This window comes from Copidosoma floridanum, unplaced genomic scaffold (genome assembly GCF_036245765.1).
Source record: "Copidosoma floridanum isolate Cflo_tuat_1 unplaced genomic scaffold, Cflo_Japanese_pri ptg000021l, whole genome shotgun sequence".
NCBI lineage: Eukaryota > Metazoa > Arthropoda > Insecta > Hymenoptera > Encyrtidae > Copidosoma > Copidosoma floridanum.
Window position 1 is genome coordinate 29413525 of NW_028321898.1, and position 21206 is coordinate 29434730.

Here is a 21206-nt window from a genome sequence, read left to right on the forward strand (position 1 = left end):
TATAATTCAATTTATTTCTCTTCTTTTGAATAAACATAAAGAAATAGTATTTTTCACAAAATTTACGATATTTTCTGTGAATATTACATTTTTACAAAAATACAATGTTAGATCAGTTTGATGTGGTAAACTAAAATATTTTTAAAAATTTCTAGAGTCTTGCAAAGTTATGAAGTAAGTATCCAAAAAGAGTCAAGTTTTTTTTGCCACAGCAAACTTTTTTCATAACTTTTGTAGTGATAATAATTATAATTTTTTATTCTATTTTTACTGATACTATAAAACGGGAAAGAACGAGAAATTGTCAAACCACCCCTGTTATAAACAGAGGTAGTGTTGGATTCTCCCGGGTGTCCACCTCATAAAAGCTAACCTCTTCGGGGTCAGTCTGGTAGGACTACTTCCCATGGAGGACAAAGAAACCTTAGAATAAGAAGAACATGAAAAAAAAAACAACATAATTTCGGAGGCCAACTCGCTCCCTAATGGAAGAAGAGGCACTTACAAGTCCAAAACTCAAAATTTGGCTTGTGTCGGAAATAAAATCATAGAAACAAAGTTAGATATTTTTTTTTTTTTTTTTTTTTTGTTTTGATGGAGCGGGGAGGGGAAAATCTTCAAAGACACCCCAGCTAATCCGATGATAGTGTCGGATTCACCCGATGTGCCTACCGACTAAAAACTAACCTCCCCGCATGGGACAGGTCCGTGAGGACCACTCCCCTAGAAGACAAAATAACGGAGAATTTCTCCGGCGTTGGTGATGTTGCAAATCGCCGTGATGAATTTTTAAGGGAGGATTTTCAGGACGCTAATGGAGATACCGTCACTGCCAGGGGCTTTTCGAGTTTTTAGGGATCGGATGATTCCTCTGATTTCGAAGGGTGTGCAGTGTTCGAAATTTGGATTGTCAAAGACCTGTTGCTGCAATGTGTGGGTGATTCTCGCGAAAAAAAAGTTAGATGTAATTGTATGTATGTAGTAAGTGTGTGGTCAGTACAGTGTATTCTATAGGAGTGTACTTGTAGTTTTGTTAAAAAATCATTCTCTCTATTTATAAAACTTGCTGCAGTAGCAAAGCGATAACACGTTTCAGAAAACCGAAAAAACAATAGAAAGTAGGGGAGACCAGGGTAATCGTGGCAGTCTGGGTCTGCGTGGCATTTAAATAAAAAGAAAACTAATGATAATTTTCAGGTTTTTTTTTTTTGAACACCTATACTGATGTCCCTTGAATTCCCTTCAATATTTTTAGGCATTATAATAAGTATTTATTCATTTAAAAAAAAGTTTTATATTTGTAGTATTTACATTGATCGGATGATCATTTTCAACGGCTGTTTAAATATAGCCTATTACAGCAACATTTTTACAATTGGGCTTAATTGAAAGCTGGACTCGTTAGCTACAATTTCCTTTTTTTAATTTTTTTAGAAAATAAGTAACAACAAAATTATAACAAAAACAAGCAAGCGTGTCATATGGGGCACAGCGTAGCATCTGGCTGGGGCAGAGCGTAGCCTGGCCGCGGCAGTGCGAGCGCTGGCGCGAGCGTTACACAGCTGATTTTTAGGTTAAGTTTTTTGTAGAACAATGTAAACATTAGGTAGTTTACCTGTTAAGACTACAAAAAACACGCGAAGAAATTCACTGAAAGCTTTAAATATTAACAAAATAGTACAATTAAATGAACATCAGAGTGCGAATTCTACTATTTGCAATCGGAATAATATATCGATTCTAGACTGCCCAATCCTTTTTGCTACTGATTTTCCAGAGGAACAGAATTTATTTAATAATTTACTTTGATTTAATGCAGTGAATAACATATTCAAAAGCCAAAGAATTTTATTAGAGAAATTTAATGTGTTCATGATTTAGTGTTATGAGTTCACTTACAATGTAAAGAAAGATTCGAAAATAAATAAATGAATTACCTAACTTTTTTTTCTTTAGCACACACCTTTTAACTATTATGTATCCTTCACGCTACGAATGCCCCAGCCCGTACCACACCGTACCCCACCCCTGGGGCATAGTAGAGCTTTTTGAGAACGAGCAATTTTTTTATTTTAAATTTTAAATGTTGCACAATAATTTTTTAACTTGTAGGCTAGGTCCACAAGTATCATACTTTTACAACACAATTTTTTAGCTACTTTAATCCTCATTCCTTTAAGAAATACAGCTCAATAAAGTTAGAGTGCTCTGCGTGCCCTGGTCTCCCCTAAGCAAAAAATGAGTCAGCCGGAATAGTAGGGGTGAGATTGGCTGCATTACTTGATAAAGCTGAAGGAAAAAAGTAATTCAAATACGTTTGAAGAGTTTTGTAGTCCTAAAAAGGACTGTTTGTTTGTAATAGAAAGTGAAAATCTACGAGCTTTTTTCGGTCTTTTTGGGCAAAAGAACCGCCTGGATGTTAGGCAGGACACCACCCTGGGCAATTGTTACACCAGAAAGCAGCTTGTTTAACTCTTCGTCATTTCGGATGGCCAGTTGTAGATGACGGGGAATAATTCTGGTCTTTTTGTTGTCACGAGCTGCATTACCGGCCAACTCCAGGACCTCAGCAGCCAAGTACTCCATAACGGCGGCAAGGTAGACCGGAGCACCAGCACCGACGCGTTCAGCGTAGTTACCTTTACGCAAAAGACGGTGGATACGTCCTACTGGAAACTGAAGTCCAGCGCGGGTCGAACGAGTCTTGGACTTTCCCTTAACTTTGCCACCACCTTTGCCACGTCCAGACATGATTTTAGTGGAGATTTGAAACTTTAAAACGCTAACAAATAGTGTTACAGAGTAACTAGATAGCCTTCGAGCAGCCAAGAGTACCTTTATATAGGTCTTCGAGCTGCTCTCCCGAAATATACCCCTACTTTTCGACAACGGGAGAAACAGCTGCTCGAAACCAATAAGCGCTCGATCTACTTGTATCGCTCGAGAGACTCAGAGACGATTGGCTCACCGTTGCTACCCTAGCGCTCTGAAAAAGTGGGGATAAATTCCGGAGTGAACGTTCTGGCGCTGATAAAAGGGGAGTCAAAACAGCGCTCTAATATACTGTCTCTGACTTTCACCTTTGGAATCTGATACAACTTGAACACCAACATGCCACCCAAAGCGTCAGGTAAAGCCGTGAAGAAGGCGGGAAAAGCAGTGAAGAACATTACAAAGGGTGACAAGAAGAAGAAGCACAAGAAAAGGAAGGAAAGCTACGCCATTTACATCTACAAGGTTCTGAAGCAAGTCCATCCCGATACTGGCGTCTCTTCCAAGGCGATGAGCATCATGAACAGCTTCGTTAATGACATCTTCGAACGCATTGCCTCCGAAGCTTCACGGTTGGCTCATTACAACAAGCGGTCAACCATCACTTCTCGGGAAATCCAAACTGCAGTCAGGCTATTACTCCCTGGTGAGCTGGCTAAACACGCTGTCTCTGAGGGAACCAAGGCTGTTACCAAATACACAAGCTCCAAGTAAATTGTAAATTCGCCAAAACAACTGGCCCTTCTCAGGGCCCCAAAATATCATAATGTAAACAACTATGACCGTTAGTAATATTAGGCATCACGCCACAGTTAAATCATTTACAGCTAAACAAAACGTTTTACCTTCGTAATATCGGTACTGATTTTCTTCGTTACGCCCTGTAGAGCAAGTGCCTTTACTCTTCTCTTTATAGAGAGCAAGCTAGGCTCTGTTCTTGGCATATTTTCCAATTTTTCCTTCTATCCCTTTCTCATTTTTTTACCAAGCAGGCTTCTAGAAAACAGCTTCATAAATCCGAAGATGTTTATTTTATGTGTATGTCATGAAAGGGCCCTGGATGCCCTGTAGTCGGTTTCCCTTTGCAGCGCCCCACGTTGGTATCGCGTAGGTGCTAATGCTCTTGATGATGGCGTTGAAGGTGCGCAGCTTGGTCTTCTGAGAGACGGCTTTGTTGTTGAAGAAGGGCTTTAGTTGTACGAAGGCTCCATATGCCTTTCCGCGGGTGCTGTTGATGTGCCGAACGTACGTGAGTCGACGGTCTAGCGTTACGCCAAGGTAGGGGAACCTGGGGCACGACGGGTAATGGTGTAAAACGGGTAATGCTTTAATTTTAAAAGTATAACGTACTACCTGCTCGAAAAAAATATATATTAAACCTTGAGACATAAATAAGAAACTGTGACGATGAAATTGCTATTTCGTGCAGTAAAAATTATTTTTTCCAAATACTCTATTTTAGCGTACATGAGCGTAAATTTTTCCTCAGTTTTAATCCATGGTAATTTTTTGTTTTTTCATATAATCATCTCATAAGTTTGACTGTCTTATTCGCTAAAATTTCACAAACCATTCCCACATTCATTTTTTACTAAAATTTCATTTAATTGTTTTATAGTTTAATTTTTTGTCCAACTCCCACGTGGGGCACCACTGGTAAGGCGTGTTGGGGTACGACGGATAACAGACGGAACAGTTTGCGCGGTCAGCTGTTCAGTATAGCTTAGCAATGTGAGGCTACGGTAGCTTAGTCAACTTTTTAATTTATAAGTATTTATTTATTGTGTAAATATGGTAAGAAAATATAAAAAGAAGACTAACAGGCAATCATGGACCCTAGAGAATATGGAAAGGGCCATAAAAAAAATGGAAACTGGTACATCAATGAACAAAGCAGCTAAGGAATTTGAAATTCCTCGTGAAACGTTACGCAAAAAGTTTATTGAAATAAAAAAGGCTGCACAAAAAGAAAATCAACTCAACGTTAAAAAAGGTACTAAAATAAACAGTCTTCACATAATTTTTGTAAAAAATAGTATCATGCATGTAGTATTAAATTAAGGTTATGTTGATTGTGAAAATCAGCATAAATTTACTGATTCACATCAAACGTTTACACTAATTGCACATGTTGTTGACTGTTAGTATTACATAATGAATATTAAATAGTTATTAAAAATATTGATGTTTAAATTGAAGTTTTGCATTATTACATTTCCAAATAAAAAAAACTATTTAAAACTTTTTTTAAACAGCTATTAAAAATATTGATGTTTGAATTTAAAGTTTTTCATTATTACATTTACAAATAATTTTTTACTCAATTACACAAGTATAGCTTCTATAATTTATTCAGAGCCTTGCTGTGTTCATAATTATGAAACTGTAGTTGTAAAAAATGTGATCATATAGGTACTGTGATTATTACCTTGTAAACTGTGGTAACTAATAGTCAATATGTAAACAGAAGTGAATTAATTAATAAAATACATGAAAATAATAAATGTTCAAAGTAAATTTATTTTCTCTATTTGTCAACCTTCTTTTCCTCACAAAACTATAAAAATTCTATCAGAGACCTCCTCATTTGTTAAAACACTGCCCCAACGTGCCCCAAGGCTTGACCACTTCGTGCCCCACATCTGGGGCGTAACGGGTAAATACGTAACTGTCGTTAACCTTGATATTTTCTAAAGACTCATATAAAATTTTTGGATTTTTTAAATTTGCTTTTCGTTCCTGAAATGCTGCTGAATCGATTTACGTGAGTCCAATTTTATTTCGATGGAATTATATAATTTAAAAAAAAATCAGAAAAATTTGTTACCCGTCATGCCCCAGGTTCCCCTACTTGGCGGAGTAGCTCCAGTCGATATCTACTCCATTGACTCTTATCTTCTGCAATTACACTACCACGAAGTGCATACAGCTGCTCTGACTGTAGGTACAAAAGTGAGTACTAAGGTTGGTCGTGTAAGCAGCAGGCAGACAAACGGTTATTTGCAGCTGCTTGTATTACAGAGAGGAGAAATATAACATACCGTTGAAGTTTTTTCTAATGTAGCAATTTATTTTACTGGTAGTTACTCCCTGATGGTTTTTTCCTTAGTAAAAGAATTTACGAAGGAAACAAGTGTCCTCTTTAACAAAAGTAGTTTCAATTCAAATAAGATGCTAGTAGCAAACGTTGCACAATTTAGTGGCCTTGAAAAAGGCCGATTGTTTTGTAGTCAATAATGCAGATAAGTTAACCGCCGAAACCATAGAGAGTACGCCCTTGTCGTTTTAAAGCGTAGACAACGTCCATGGCAGTGACGGTCTTCCTCTTAGCGTGTTCAGTATAGGTGACGGCGTCACGGATGACGTTCTCAAGAAATACCTTGAGGACACCTCGAGTCTCTTCGTAGATCAAACCAGAAATACGCTTCACACCCCCACGACGAGCCAGACGGCGGATGGCAGGCTTGGTAATACCCTGGATGTTATCGCGAAGAACTTTGCGATGGCGCTTGGCTCCTCCTTTTCCCAATCCCTTTCCTCCCTTACCACGGCCAGTCATTCTGGTGGAGTAAAAGTGTTCAAACACAGAACGTAATAACCTTCTAAGGTCGAATGATGCGATACGAATCTTGAGCCCTCTTTTTATAGGCTTGCTTGAAACTCTCCCCTCTCTTCAACTGTTCAGTCGGCAACACTCCCCTCACATCTACCTTACTTTCTAGCCCCTTCTGGAGCGTATAAAAAGGGGGCGCATTACGATCTGCGAACATTGTAGCTTCAGCATCGGTCGCCTTGTTCTGTTGTTACTCTAATACTATGGCTCGCACCAAGCAGACAGCGCGCAAGTCCACGGGAGGCAAAGCCCCGCGGAAGCAGTTGGCCACCAAAGCCGCTCGCAAGAGTGCGCCTGCTACTGGAGGAGTAAAGAAGCCCCATCGTTACAGGCCTGGAACCGTTGCCCTTCGTGAAATTCGTCGCTATCAGAAGAGCACCGAGCTTCTCATCCGCAAACTGCCATTCCAGCGCCTCGTACGTGAAATCGCACAGGACTTCAAAACTGACCTGCGCTTCCAGAGCTCGGCCGTCATGGCTCTTCAGGAAGCCAGTGAAGCTTACCTAGTTGGACTTTTCGAGGATACCAACCTCTGCGCCATCCATGCCAAGCGCGTCACAATTATGCCAAAAGACATCCAGTTGGCCAGACGTATTCGTGGAGAACGTGCTTAAGATATTATTCAGACGATTACAAAACCGGCTCTTTTAAGAGCCAAAAATATAAACGTACATTCTTACTTTTCTTATTATATTTTGTTTTTCTATAAAAAGAGAAAAACTTTTCGATTTACACACATCTATACACAATTTTTTTTGTTTCCTTCGAGTTTCAGATCCATCAACATTTTCATCGATAAATGTAATTTTTTTTCAAAATGAGCACTTATTTTAAGGATACATTTAACATCTAAAAACAAGATTCGGCCTCCGAAATTCTCTGTTATTTTCCTTTCCTCTCTTTTCTTATGCCTATTTGTTTTTGAGGGGAGTGGTCCTAACGGACCTGTCCCATGCGGGGAGGTTAGTTTCTATAGTCGATTGGCACACCGGGTGGATCCAACACTACCACCGGAATAGCCGGGGTGTCTATGAAGATTTTCTCCTCCATCTAAAAATATCATTACCCCTCGAAACAAAATGGCCATTTCTCTGAGTTTACAAGGACAAGAGTTATCGCTTATTTAATATTAATATTTCTTGATCCTTCATATGTTTCTAGTAACTTTTTGTTAACCCTATAAGTCTCAGGGACAGCATAGTCAAACTATGGAACGATAACTGTAATGTATAAACAAAATTTTATCTCAGGGAAGATTTTAACAAACCATTCAAGTATTGGTTTGTTGCAAAATTTAGAAACAAATGTGCTACCGTCCTTAGGAAGGTCAGATCAACAAACAAAATGTATAAAGATAAGATAAAATATTATTATCTTAGAAAAGGTTCAATAAACTTCTCTTTTTTTTTAATTTTTTAATTCAACAGCTTTGTCAGAACTCTTTCATACACTGAAAGAAGAATTCATTGATATTTAGGGTCATATGCTTATTATTACCTAACGTATTATATATGAATATATATATATATATATATATATATACATATGAAAGCATACGTATTGTAATAGTTATGTATCTACAATTTATTCTAGTGTTTGGTATTGTAGTGATTATTATATAGTTTGTTTCTTTATGCAAAACAATAGGTTAGACGTACTTCTCATCAGAAAACAAATATAACTTATAATTTCACGTTCGTCAGGAGGACAGTGAATTTCTCAACTATTCATAAGAATCATAAGAATATTAAAACTTGTTATTCTACATTTCTTGTATAAAAAATATGTTGTTTTAATAAATTGCGATTGATATTATACTACCATAAATTAAAAAGATAGGATGTTTTTTTTTCATTCGAAATTTATCTGGTCACATGGCATTTTACTTAAAACTAGAAGTGTTGATATTTAAGAAATGGATTAGGAAAATCTGATTTGAAACAATTATCAGTAAATGTGCGAATATTATAGAAAAAATGTCATTTTTAATGTTGATATAATATGAGTTTCAGAGTAAAAGACGGATTGCTTGATAAGTAAATCAAGATTGTTTATCACCATCAAGCATTTAGAGGAGATAAATGAGATTGCTATATACACGCTTTACGCATTTATCATGAGAATTTTTATGTATAGGATTATTAGGATTTTTTTTAGTGAGACTATCATGAGAACTACGACATTCATCTCTTTCATTGCGGTACACTCCAACCCTTTTATTTTGACCTTAGCTACATAAAATATCTTTAATCTCGGTTACATACAGTAACATATACACTACTATCACAAACACGCTCTCCCCTACCTCACACAAAGCTTATTTACACCTATGAACACACAACTACTCAAAATCTCGGAAACAAGCAACACTGAATCCTACACATGTATACATTCATTCACTCCATTCACCGTGTACTCACTTTCATCTAACACCTACACGACCATACAAAATTTTTACGCCTTACTTCACCAGCAACCGCCATTTCAATCGTTTCGCCCTGTAGCGCGAGCGCTCCTGTCATCCCTTGAGAGTGAACTGGTTATTGATCTTCGACGCATATGTTGTTTTCATTCTCCCTTTTTTTACTTTTTTCATTAGGCGTCTGGAAGACAGAACCTTATAAGTTAGTCTATTAACAAGGAGGTTTAATTTTATATAGTAGGTGCCAGGATTGTATGGTGAATCGAACTCTGTTCTGGGTTCTACGAATTTTTTTTTCCATTTAGATTATCCTTCTCATCCCACGAAAAAAGTTCAATGATCTTTGATACTATTCACTTAAAATCCTGCTGATATTTCTTTTGATTTATTATACCCTAGCCTGTTTCTCAGCTTATTTGTTAACATATTTCTTATTAAATACCTAATAGAATAGTATATTTACGTTTGTAATATTTATTGGTCCTGACAAGGACCTTTTTTATATGCTAAGATGGTTTGTTTACTTTTTCGCAGCTGCTTTGGTTTTGGGTGCTGCTGCTTTCTTAGGTTTGGGAGACTTGGGTTTAGCGGCTGAAGCTTTTCCAGTCTTTTTAGCTTTTGATGGAGATTTAGGCTTAGCGATTTTTTCAGCTTTAGGCTTTTTTGCTACAGGTTTTTTAGCAGCTGCTGGTTTTTTGGCTGCGGCTTTTTTAACGCCTGCTGGTTTTTTTACTACCTTCTTTTCACCCGCAGGCTTCTTCGCTGCTGGTTTCTTGGCTGCAGGCTTCTTTACCACTACTTTTTTCTCGCCTTCGTTCTTAGCTGCAAGCTTAAAACGTCCAGCTGCACCAGTTCCTTTGGTCTGGACGAGAGCCTTCTTCTCAACAGCGGATTTCAAATACTTTCTGATGAAGATGGACTGCTTCGCAACATCGATCTTGTAGTTGGCAGCAATGTACTTCTTGATAGCTGGGAGCGAAGAGCCCTTTTTATCTTTTAAGGCAGCAATAGCCTTGTTGACCATCTCCGAGGCAGGAGGATGAGTCGGTTTGGCAGCTGGTTTCTTGGCTCCAGTCTTCTTGGCTGCAGCCTTCTTCGGCGAAGCAACTGATGGGACAGGAGCAGACGTAGTCTCCACGGCGTCACTCATAGTGGATACAGTAGAATCAATGGAAGTTGATACGGAATACAACAGAGGTTTGCTACGTAACGGTTTGTGAGTCCATTTTATTCTGTAAGCGCGGCCCGCGTAGAGAGACACTGAGAGATGTAGTGGTTGTGCTCCCTCACTTCAGTGCACACGTGTTACTATTACATTTTTAAAAAATTTAATTTGTTAATCTTAGGCCACGTTGTGATACGTTCATTGAACTTTCTTTGACTAATAAAAAGTTCCGCTTTACACTAAATTTGTACATTATAAGCTGTCGTGATAACATTACTCAACAAACTTAGTGTTTTGATGAACTGGATATTGAACTAGCTATGATTAACGCATTAAAATGATTATTATCAATAAATTAATGATTTTACACACCATATAACAGAATTTTAATAAAGTTTAAAATGTTAAAATATTTATTTGAAGTTATTATTTATAGTTATTAACTCAATAAGAGTTAAAATCAACAATTCCAAAATTTATCTTGCGAAGTTTTTATTCAGATACGCAACATCAATAATATTATTCTTACCTTTATGCATTGGAAACGAATTATCAACTATATTTCACTATTTATGTGCATCTATATTGTGAAATTCAGCATACATAACATAAGCTACATGAAAACTGCCATTTTAGCTATTTTAATTTCAAAATTAATAATTTGTCATGTAAACACGCCAGGGGAAAACTTTTTTTGTTTTAGAGATCCCGAAAATGATAAAAATTCTTAAGACGATTAAATTTAGTCTTGGCTGACTTTTAATAAAAGATTTCTTTTATTTTAATTTTCAACGCAAAATTCTACAGCAATTTCTTTCGCTTGGTCTAATTTTTATTGTTTTATCACAACTCTCTCGTGGAACTCTAAATTAAATAAGTCTGTAAGGATAGGTAAAACTCAATTCATTTTATTCTTAAAAAACTTAATTATCATCTAGAACAGAACTTATATATATTTTAAAAAAGAGAAATCTTATACAAGGTCTAGGAATTAAAAATAATCGAAAATTGTAAATTGTGCTATCATCATAAATGCAGATTTATATCATAACATATATTTATATCATGGCAGATTTATATTATAACATCATAAAAGCAGAGAACAACGATATTTCGTGATTATGAAAAAAAAAAAAAATGTTTTTAATTCGTGGGATTTATGTTACTAGGAACGTCAATTTTTTTTTTTTTTTTTTTTTTTTTTTTTTTAACGAACAAACGTCAGTGCCTTACACTTTAATATTCTACAATTTGGCTTATTACTCCTCACAAAGCGCGAAAAAAATACTGGCTATCCTTCAAGTTTAATTTTAGTGAACTAAGAATAATAAAAAACTGAAAATCGCTATATCTCCGTAAATAATGCAGATATTAGGAAAAGGATGGTATTCTGTGATCATAAAAATAAAAAATTCTGTTTCAAGTTGTGGCACTTCGGATACTTGAAACGAATAATTACTAACACTTAAATATCCTACAGCTTAGTTCATTATACCACACAAAGCGTGAAAAACTACTGGCTATCCTTCAAGTTTAATATTTGTAAATTAAAAATAAACAAAAATTTAAAATCATTATACCTCCATAAATAATGCAGACATTGCGAAATAGACGATATTGCGTGATCATATAAACAGAGAAAAAAAAAAAATTTGTTTGCACTGTAAGACTGGACACTTATAGAGAACAACTAATCGTGGTTTAAACATTATTTTCCTACAACTTGGATTTTTTGTTTGTTTGTTGTGTCATGTATTAAGACAGGTCAAATAATATTTGGACATTTATGATAAATGAACGAGATTAATTTGTAGTAATATATTGAAATAATTCAATTTGTAATACGCCAACAATCTGGGAAACTAATATTCACTTGTCATTCAAAGGGAAACAACTAATATTTTCAGTTATAAGTTACTGTGAAATTAAGTTATACCTTATTTCGTCTCTAACTTTGTAAACTAGTGTGAGTCTTAAAGAAAAAAAAAGAAACAGTCATAGTCATTAAATTTTACGTAGAAGAGATACAACGTTGTCAAAAATTTAGAAAAATAATGAATGTTAAATAGTTTGTAAAAAAAATAAAAAAATAAAAAAATAAAAAAAATAAATAAATTTAAAAAAAAGAACTCCCCGGCGGGGAATCGAACCCCGGTCTTCCACGTGACAGGCGGAGATACTGACCACTATACTACCGAGGATATGGTCGTGCCAGATCTTAAATGGTTTTTTGAGGGTTGAAATGTTAATTAATATTCGTTAAGCCTTTTTCTACATTTTTTAAAGTCTTCAATTTCAAAAAGTATAAAATATGAATTGTTCTAGTAATTAATTTTTAATAAAAACGTGTTTACTAAAGAGAAACTATCTTATATGAATAGCCACTGATTAATGTATTGCTTTCAAGATTAATTTTTCACCTTTATTCTATTTTTGTTACATATCAGTCTTGCTTGCTTAGACAGGCAACTTAAAAAAAAAAAGTACAAATCAATTAGCTTTATACTAAATTCTACATAACTTTTTTCGTACTGAACTTTTAAGACTATGACTTAATTTAAAAAATCATATTACAAGTCTATATATTTTCATCCATAAAGCTTGCACAAAAAAAATAGAGTGACTAATTGAAAAAGTAAAATGTTCTTTAAGAAATTAAGTAACTTGTAACTTTTTTTTAGTTTTTTTGTTTAATAAATGAAGTGAGCTGAACAGTAGGCTTTACTTTTTCTTATCTCTAATAAATATAAGGAGAGAATGAAAGACTTTACAAAAATTTATTTTATGAAAATCATACCTCTGCTTAATACCCTCATTCCATATAACTTTAATTCATCACGGTACAGTAATTTTTACAAGCAAGTATATGAATTTTTTATTTTGACTTTGTAGCCTGATATACATCCCTTAGTCTAAATGATAGTTTACGACGATTGTGTGCATTTCAAAGAATAAATCTAATAAACACATGAAATGACAAGTTAAATACTTGCAAAGATGAATTCAAATTCGTATTTCTATTACGTATCTAAAATCCTATTTCCCATTTTCTGGACGACTTTCAAACAATGACCTCAACGTAAACTTGATTTATTTTTGACATGCTAATAACGTTATCAACCTTTTTTTCGAGAAGATATTTAAATTCATTTATGTGACGTACGATAGCATATAGCTATGCGTGCGTGTTCCTCCGCTGGTTTGGGCCCGAAGGTAAGAGAATAGGGAAGATAATAAATCAAAATAATACGATTGGTAAGGTAGAAACCATAAATGAGATTCAAACTGCCCTTAAGTTTCTCTCGATCGATTTCGATAAATATTGGCTTTTCTCGTTTAAAAAATGTAATTAAAATTAGAATACACAGTTAAACGTGCACATGTAAGTGTTTGAGTGTATTCGCATACAGATACTTATAATTCGAAATTCGATAAAAATTTGTCTATAAACCTTGGCTTTTATTTTTTGTTAGACACCAAAAAATTAGAAACTGTCGATTATTCTTATTTTAATGTCGTTTATTTTGAAAAATTCACTTTTTCAATGAAATTTCTTTTTAAAGGATTTTCTATGTTACAAAATTGAAAGAAATTTTTTTTTACTCAACGATAAAAACATTTCATTTTTTGGCGGAGGTTTGGTGAAAATTCGTATACAATCCGTGATCTAAGATTTAATTACTTTTTTTCTACATAACCAATGTACTACAAAGAAGTATTCCGTTACAGCTAAGGGTCTACATGACCGTTTCTCGTCAACTGACGATTATTGTCCGGTCGATCAGATCACCGATATATTACTGTTGGTGAAACATAAGTATTAAATGAAAAAACATCTTAAACATGTGTAATTCAGATATAAAACAATATTTTATGATTACTGAAAGCATCCTATCGCCCTGGAAGTAAATATTTATTGGGATCGGAACTCAGCTGTCACGCCAATTACGAATGTTAATTTACATAAGATGATAAATTTTAGAAGCTGCGAGAGAAGGCTCTTATAGGTTCTCCGCCAGTAACGCCCTCCATTTTCTATCCTTAAACATTGTGGCCAACATTTGAAGTTTCGGGACTAGGCTTTCGAGTTCTGATCCCCATTAGTGGAGGTACTTAATTTATATTTAATTATTTCATACTCCGCCTCTTTCGGGTTTGGAGGGGTGGTACTTAATATTAATAAGAAAATTTTCACCTGATACCATTTTAAACTAATTATAAATACCATTATTGATGGTTTAAATGAATAATTTTTATATTTTCCAAACATTGTACTGGTGCTAAGCTACGGGAAGGGGGGGTGTCACACTTTGCAAGCCCTAGAGCATAATAAAGAAATGTTTTAAATAATTCAAATACGTTTGAAGAGTTTTGTAGTCCTAAAAAGGACTGTTTGTTTGTAATAGAAAGTGAAAATCTACGAGCTTTTTTCGGTCTTTTTGGGCAAAAGAACCGCCTGGATGTTAGGCAGGACACCACCCTGGGCAATTGTTACACCAGAAAGCAGCTTGTTTAACTCTTCGTCATTTCGGATGGCCAGTTGTAGATGACGGGGAATAATTCTGGTCTTTTTGTTGTCACGAGCTGCATTACCGGCCAACTCCAGGACCTCAGCAGCCAAGTACTCCATAACGGCGGCAAGGTAGACCGGAGCACCAGCACCGACGCGTTCAGCGTAGTTACCTTTACGCAAAAGACGGTGGATACGTCCTACTGGAAACTGAAGTCCAGCGCGGGTCGAACGAGTCTTGGACTTTCCCTTAACTTTGCCACCACCTTTGCCACGTCCAGACATGATTTTAGTGGAGATTTGAAACTTTAAAACGCTAACAAATAGTGTTACAGAGTAACTAGATAGCCTTCGAGCAGCCAAGAGTACCTTTATATAGGTCTTCGAGCTGCTCTCCCGAAATATACCCCTACTTTTCGACAACGGGAGAAACAGCTGCTCGAAACCAATAAGCGCTCGATCTACTTGTATCGCTCGAGAGACTCAGAGACGATTGGCTCACCGTTGCCACCCTAGCGCTCTGAAAAAGTGGGGATAAATTCCGGAGTGAACGTTCTGGCGCTCATAAAAGGGGAGTCAAAACTGCGTTCAAACATACTGTCTCTGACTTTCACCCTTGGAATCTGACACAATTTGAACATCATCATGCCACCAAAAGCATCAGGCAAAGCCGTCAAGAAAGCTGGCAAAGCAGTGAAGAACATTACTAAGGGTGACAAGAAGAAGAAGCACAAGAAAAGGAAGGAAAGCTACGCCATTTACATCTACAAGGTTCTGAAGCAAGTCCATCCCGACACTGGTGTCTCATCCAAGGCGATGAGCATCATGAACAGCTTCGTCAATGACATCTTCGAACGCATTGCCTCCGAAGCTTCCCGTTTGGCTCATTACAACAAGCGATCAACCATTACTTCTCGGGAAATCCAAACTGCAGTCAGGCTATTACTCCCTGGTGAGCTGGCTAAACACGCCGTCTCTGAGGGAACCAAGGCTGTTACCAAATACACAAGCTCCAAGTAAATTGAAAATTCGCCAAAACAACTGGCCCTTCTCAGGGCCCCAAAATATCATTATGTAAACGACTGCTCCTATCAAATTTACCCTGCTCTTAACAATGTAGACACGTATGTAGTGTCACGTGAATGTCCCCACGCTTAAACTTCACTAACAACACACTAACGCAAGCTACACTACTTATTTTATTCTTCGATTCACTCACACATGCTAGCATAGCAGACAGCAAATTATATCTTTCTCATAACACGATACTGGCATACTGTTGCGTGAGTTAGTTGGTTAGCGTAGGTATGAGGGCGTTGGGGAGAAGAGTCTAGATAATATGATTATAGCATTTCAAACACGCCACGGAAAATAACATCCTTCCAGACGTGCAGTACGGCTTTAGAGCCAGACACTCGGCAGTTCACCAGCTTCTGAGAGTCACCGAAGACCTCTCCGATAGCCTCATACACAAAAACTTCTCCGCGATAGCTTTTCTAGATGTACAGCAGGCCTTCGACAGAGTTTGGCACGAGGGCCTCCTGTACAAGCTTATACAGTTAGGTTTTCCACACTACCTTATAGGCACTGTCAAATCTTACCTCTCGGACAGATTTATCCGCGTAAAAGTAGGCGACTCCCTCTCCGACCCCCGCCCAATTACCTCCGGAGTCCCCCAAGGCTCCAAACTCTCACCCACCCTTTTCAACATATTTTGCCACGACCTGCCCCAGCGCGAAAACATCAACACGTACATCTACGCAGACGACGTCGCGGTCAGCTGTACGTCAAAACAACACTCTCGGTGCACCACCCTTCTAAACGAGCACATCATCACTCTACTCAACTGGTATAGTCTTTGGAAACTGGTCGTCAATGAGGCAAAGACTATAGCCATGCTCGTCTCCTGGAAAAATCCCAGGAAGAAATTGCAGAAGATAAGGGTCAACGGAGTAGATATCGACTGGAGCTACTCCGCCAAGTACCTTGGCGTAACGCTAGACCGTCGACTCACGTACGTTCGGCACATCAACAGCACCCGCGGAAAGGCATATGGAGCCTTCGTGCAACTAAAGCCCTTCTTCAACAACAAAGCCGTCTCCCAGAAGACCAAGCTGCGCACCTTCAACGCCATCATCAAAAGCATTAGCACCTACGCGATACCAACGTGGGGCGCTGCAAAGGGAAACCGACTACAGGGCATCCAGGGCCCTTTCATGAAGATACTGAGGTCGGTCCTGGGTATTCCGTGGAACATCAGGAATACTCAGATTATCAAGGAGTTTAACATCGTCCCTCCAATACAAGCAGCCCCCGTCCTTGCGTCTAAAATCCGCGCCTCCATTACGGACCACCCAAACCCCACCATCGCCGCACTCGCGAACCTCCAACCCGGTCGCTTCGACCTTATAAGACGTCCCTGCGCTCTAGCACAGAACCCCGAAGACCCTCAATACACTCTAGGTCTTCAATCCCCCCTGCTTCCATCGGATGCATCATCTCCATCTCCATGATCTCGACGAAACGAACGCGACTTCAATTCGTGCGCTCCCTTCAGGAGCACCCTTCTAACCGCCGTATCCTCTACGGCCTCAACCCTATACAACACTTACACTAATCACAAGTACGCTTCCAAATACACAATACCCAGCGGATTCACACATTTACACACACACACACATACAATAACACAAAATTCAAGCTTCTCTAACTCTATTCCGGCGCAAGCCAAGACTCGAGCTTCGCCCAGATGCGTAAGTGCCCCCTCCTCTCATCTCTTCGAGAGCGAGTCGGCCTCCGAAATCCTCCGTCATTTTCCTTTTTCTTTCTCCTCTTATGCCCTTTTGTCTTCTAGGGGAGTGGTCCTCACGGACCTGTCCCATGCGGGGAGGTTAGTGTTTAGTCGGTAGGCACACCGGGTGAATCCGACACTACCACCGGATTAGCTGGGGTGTCTATGAAGATTTTCCCCTCCCCACTCCATCAAACAAAAAAAAAAAAAAAAAAAAAAAAGCATTTCAAAACAAATATATACGTTAATGCAACATCATGTGTGGGAGAATGGATACAAATATATTATTCGTTGTAAACCAGAGGCTCTTCTCTTTAGCGTCCTTCTGGCTGAGCCTCCACTTATCATTAACCTTAGAGTGTTTGTATGTTCTAGAGAAAGCTCACTGTTCAAGTTCTTATGCTCAGGGTGGAACCATTTTTTGTACATTAGTAAATATTATGTAGATTTTTAAATCTTTTACTTACAACTGAAGGTTATCTAAATATTTTAGGCATACATTTTGTCATGGCCACTTGTGTCGTTGAATACAAAGGATAAATGTAGTAATTTCTTGATCTATTATCTTTGATTAAAGCCTTACATTTCTTTTCATAAACAAATATTATGCATTATCAGTTTTGGTTAATTGGAATCATTGTAGAAGGAAAATCAAATGCCTGAAGAATTCAAAGATAACAAATTAATCAAAAAATTTGATTAAGAAATGTTAAGCAATTAAAAAAAAAACTAAAGCATGTTGGGGTGAAAACATAAATACGCAGCTTTCACGAAATTTATTTTTCAAAAATAGTATCTTGTTGAATCAAACAAGATGACAAATTTGGAGCCTAGTACACTTCTTATATAATGAAAAAAACTAGTTATAAAAAACTAGTTATAAAAAACTACAAAAAATGATTATTACCTCTTAAAAATGATTATAACTTAAAAAAACGGCTTGGTGAGGGTTTACAGTACGTAGGTGCATTCTACTTGGAGTTGCAATGGTCGGATATATTTGCTATCAGAAACATGAGACAATTAGAAGTTGAAGAAATTTTTATTTATTCAAATGTGTTTTATAGTGCTTATAGTGCTTTTTTCTTGGTGGGAAAAGTGCGCACCAATACAGGCTTTTATACTTAATAGACTAAGCTATACCAAGAAAATTTTGTCGCTGCAGTTACCCTTTAACATATACATGATAAAGTGAATAATAGTGCGTCAGCCGTAATTGCTTTGAGAAGGTAATTCAATTCATAATGCTACGGTAGCATGATCTAATATGTGGTATATTATTAATTTCATAGGTCTGTATGTGTAATGCGGATTCTGTATGGTTCTTGTTTGATCCGGCAATCTAAAACGGTACTCTGTGGAGCAGACACTGTACTACCCACTACACTCAAACGTAGTCTTGGTATGGATTTCAGTGTGAAGATAAATCAATAGTATGAGGTAGTATGCGAGAGTCAGTGTGAGTACGCTGTGTGGAAGTAAGTATGCAAACGTACTTGTGTTGGTTGAAAACGTGTGATAGTGTATTTATTGTATGTGTGAATAAGATATGAATCGAGTAGCTGTAGATTTATTACTTGTGCTCTGTGTAATAAGTATGCTGTATCAGAATTTTGTGTAACTAGATAATGTTGCCATGATCTGTATATTATACGGGCTCAAATGTTATGGTAGTTCCTAACCTACCAAGATGCATTGGAAATTTAAGTGAGCATCATCTATCACAGCCATTTTGTTAGCTTTGGAGACGCTCTTTATTGGAGGATTTACTCATGGACTTCGTGTGTCTTATTAAGCATGTGGATGGTGTGACTAACTTAACTAATACATCATTTACAGTGAATCTTAAGTACTTGGCGCAGTTGCTTCTTAAGATGTAACGTTACTGAACCTAATGATTGTTTTTTTTTTTTTTTTTTTTTTCAAGAGTATAATAGTTCTCTACTAAAGCTAGGAACTAAGGTCCATGATATCCTTAGCTTAGTACAGTGCCTTAGGACAAGGCATATACTGTGTGTAATAACACACACACAATGTCGGTGTAATAAATAGCAGCGTATTGTATTTTACTTTAATGTAGTTACTTGATTTACAATAATAAAAATAGAACTAACATAAAATATCTATAGAAAGTAAAATCCAAAACTTTAGTACTAGTAAGACAACGAAATTATAATCACTATTGTGATCTATGTTTATTATTAAAATCCATTAATTTATATGACACGCTGCTTTACGGACAGCAAATGATTGATCAGGTTACTCCTGAAGGTATGCCTGCACGAATACCACATGGAATTAGATTCCACGGCTTTGCTGTGCCTACGTTGAAGCTGCATCTGTAGGTCCCAGTTCTAGCATAGGGAATCATCCTATCAAGTGAACTAGACCTAGTTGAATATTCTGCACGTGGATGCTTGTATCTGAGGTCAGTCCTAAGGTACGTAGGGACGTCCGTAGGTAAAACTGTGTCGAGTAGACAGATAAACCAGTAAGTTAGACTGCCGTCAAAACTTAGAATTGAGTATTTTCTGTAGATCGGCTTGATATTTGGTAGTTCCCAGAAAAATCAAGTAGTAACCTTTCTGAATTCCTTTTGATGAGATGTAATAATTGTGGAGGATTATGAGCTGAGCACTGGCAAAAAAAAGTTTTAAAGAGCTAGTAGTACTGACAGCTATACCATCAGCGTTTGTGTATTGATGTCTTCTCACCTGAGAAAGTTTTTTTTTTTTTTTTTTTTTTTTTTTTTTGTTTGATGGAGCGGGGAGGGGAAAATCTTCATAGACACCCCAGCTAATCCGGTAGTAGTGTCGGATTCACCCGGTGTGCCTACCGACTAAACACTAACCTCCCCGCATGGGACAGGTCCGTGAGGACCACTCCCCTAGAAGACAAAAGGGCATAAGAGGAGAAAGAAGAAGGAAAATAACGGAGAATTTCGGAGGCCGGCTCGCTCTCGAAGAGATGAGAGGAGGGGGCACTTACGCATCTGGGCGAAGCTCGAGTCTTGGCTTGCGCCGGAATACCTGAGAAAGTCCCAATGGAAGAGTGATGTTAGTGATATCTTGGAGCCTGGAGGAATTTTTGTAATGGTAGGGCGACGCTCGTACATAAATTTACTTACTTTAACTTGATGGAATTGCTCACAAAAAGGACTTGATAGTACAGATGAGGTAGGAAAATTTTCTATGATTAAGGTTTTGTTTACAAGTTGGTGTGCCGTTGAATCTATGTCAGAAGTTAAATAGAATTTTTTCTGTAGATGCTTGTTGTGATAGGTATACATCATGTTATTCATTTCAATACTGGTGGATAAAAAAATTTCGTAAAAGTTGCATTATACATGATGTCAGCTCAGTGAACATTTATCAGATTTGTGGCCTTGAAAAAGGCCGATTTTTTGACTTTATAAACCTGATTAACCGCCGAAACCATAGAGAGTACGTCCTTGTCTCTTCAACGCATAGACAACGTCCATGGCAGTAACGGTCTTCCTTTTAGCGTGTTCAGTATAGGTGACGGCGTCACGGATGACGTTCTCAAGAAATACCTTGAGGACACCACGAGTCTCTTCGTAGATCAAACCAGAAATACGCTTCACACCCCCACGACGAGCCAGACGGCGGATGGCAGGCTTGGTAATACCCTGGATATTATCGCGAAGAACTTTGCGATGGCGCTTGGCTCCTCCTTTTCCCAATCCCTTTCCTCCCTTACCACGGCCAGTCATTCTGGTGGAGTAAAAGCGTTAGAACACAGAACGTAATAACCTCCAAAGGTCGAATGTTGCGATGCTAACGTTGAACCCTCTTTTTATAGGCTTGCTTGAAACTTTACCCTCTCCCAACTGTTCAGTCGGCGAAATTACCCTCACCTCTACTCCATTTTCTGGCATACTTTTGAACGTATATAAAGAGGGCGCTTCCTAGG

The 21206-nt window shown here is 37.4% G+C and overlaps 8 protein-coding genes and 1 non-coding gene across 9 annotated transcripts; 3 read left to right on the forward strand and 6 right to left on the reverse strand.

The window, feature by feature from the left end:
- Nucleotides 1-2359: 2359 nt before the first annotated feature.
- Nucleotides 2360-2793, reverse strand: LOC106647714 (histone H2A). Its single transcript, XM_014364221.3, has one exon. The coding sequence runs from the start codon at nucleotides 2749-2751 to the stop codon at nucleotides 2374-2376; it is 378 nt and encodes a 125-aa protein (XP_014219707.1). The 5' UTR covers nucleotides 2752-2793; the 3' UTR covers nucleotides 2360-2373.
- Nucleotides 2794-3076: 283 nt separating this feature from the next.
- LOC149374261 (histone H2B.1/H2B.2) lies at nucleotides 3077-3506 on the forward strand. The gene has a single exon (XM_089594204.1). The coding sequence runs from the start codon at nucleotides 3112-3114 to the stop codon at nucleotides 3484-3486; it is 375 nt and encodes a 124-aa protein (XP_089450330.1). The 5' UTR covers nucleotides 3077-3111; the 3' UTR covers nucleotides 3487-3506.
- Nucleotides 3507-5975: 2469 nt separating this feature from the next.
- On the reverse strand, nucleotides 5976-6369 carry LOC106647719 (histone H4). Its single transcript, XM_014364226.2, has one exon. It carries the CDS (start codon nucleotides 6329-6331, stop codon nucleotides 6020-6022), a length of 312 nt encoding a protein of 103 aa, XP_014219712.1. The 5' UTR covers nucleotides 6332-6369; the 3' UTR covers nucleotides 5976-6019.
- Nucleotides 6370-6586: 217 nt separating this feature from the next.
- On the forward strand, nucleotides 6587-7021 carry LOC111643173 (histone H3). Its single transcript, XM_023390559.2, has one exon. It carries the CDS (start codon nucleotides 6589-6591, stop codon nucleotides 6997-6999), a length of 411 nt encoding a protein of 136 aa, XP_023246327.1. The 5' UTR covers nucleotides 6587-6588; the 3' UTR covers nucleotides 7000-7021.
- A 2286-nt stretch (nucleotides 7022-9307) lies between these two features.
- Nucleotides 9308-9994, reverse strand: LOC106647709 (uncharacterized). The gene has a single exon (XM_014364214.2). The coding sequence runs from the start codon at nucleotides 9955-9957 to the stop codon at nucleotides 9328-9330; it is 630 nt and encodes a 209-aa protein (XP_014219700.2). The 5' UTR covers nucleotides 9958-9994; the 3' UTR covers nucleotides 9308-9327.
- Nucleotides 9995-12101: 2107 nt separating this feature from the next.
- On the reverse strand, nucleotides 12102-12173 carry TRNAD-GUC (transfer RNA aspartic acid (anticodon GUC)). Its single transcript has one exon. It is a non-coding gene; the product is annotated as a tRNA-Asp (tRNA).
- A 2134-nt stretch (nucleotides 12174-14307) lies between these two features.
- On the reverse strand, nucleotides 14308-14809 carry LOC149374262 (histone H2A). The gene has a single exon (XM_089594145.1). It carries the CDS (start codon nucleotides 14765-14767, stop codon nucleotides 14390-14392), a length of 378 nt encoding a protein of 125 aa, XP_089450271.1. The 5' UTR covers nucleotides 14768-14809; the 3' UTR covers nucleotides 14308-14389.
- A 282-nt stretch (nucleotides 14810-15091) lies between these two features.
- Nucleotides 15092-15524, forward strand: LOC149374263 (histone H2B.1/H2B.2). The gene has a single exon (XM_089594186.1). The coding sequence runs from the start codon at nucleotides 15128-15130 to the stop codon at nucleotides 15500-15502; it is 375 nt and encodes a 124-aa protein (XP_089450312.1). The 5' UTR covers nucleotides 15092-15127; the 3' UTR covers nucleotides 15503-15524.
- Nucleotides 15525-20080: 4556 nt separating this feature from the next.
- Nucleotides 20081-21044, reverse strand: LOC106647718 (histone H4). Its single transcript, XM_014364225.2, has one exon. The coding sequence runs from the start codon at nucleotides 21004-21006 to the stop codon at nucleotides 20695-20697; it is 312 nt and encodes a 103-aa protein (XP_014219711.1). The 5' UTR covers nucleotides 21007-21044; the 3' UTR covers nucleotides 20081-20694.
- Nucleotides 21045-21206: the final 162 nt, after the last annotated feature.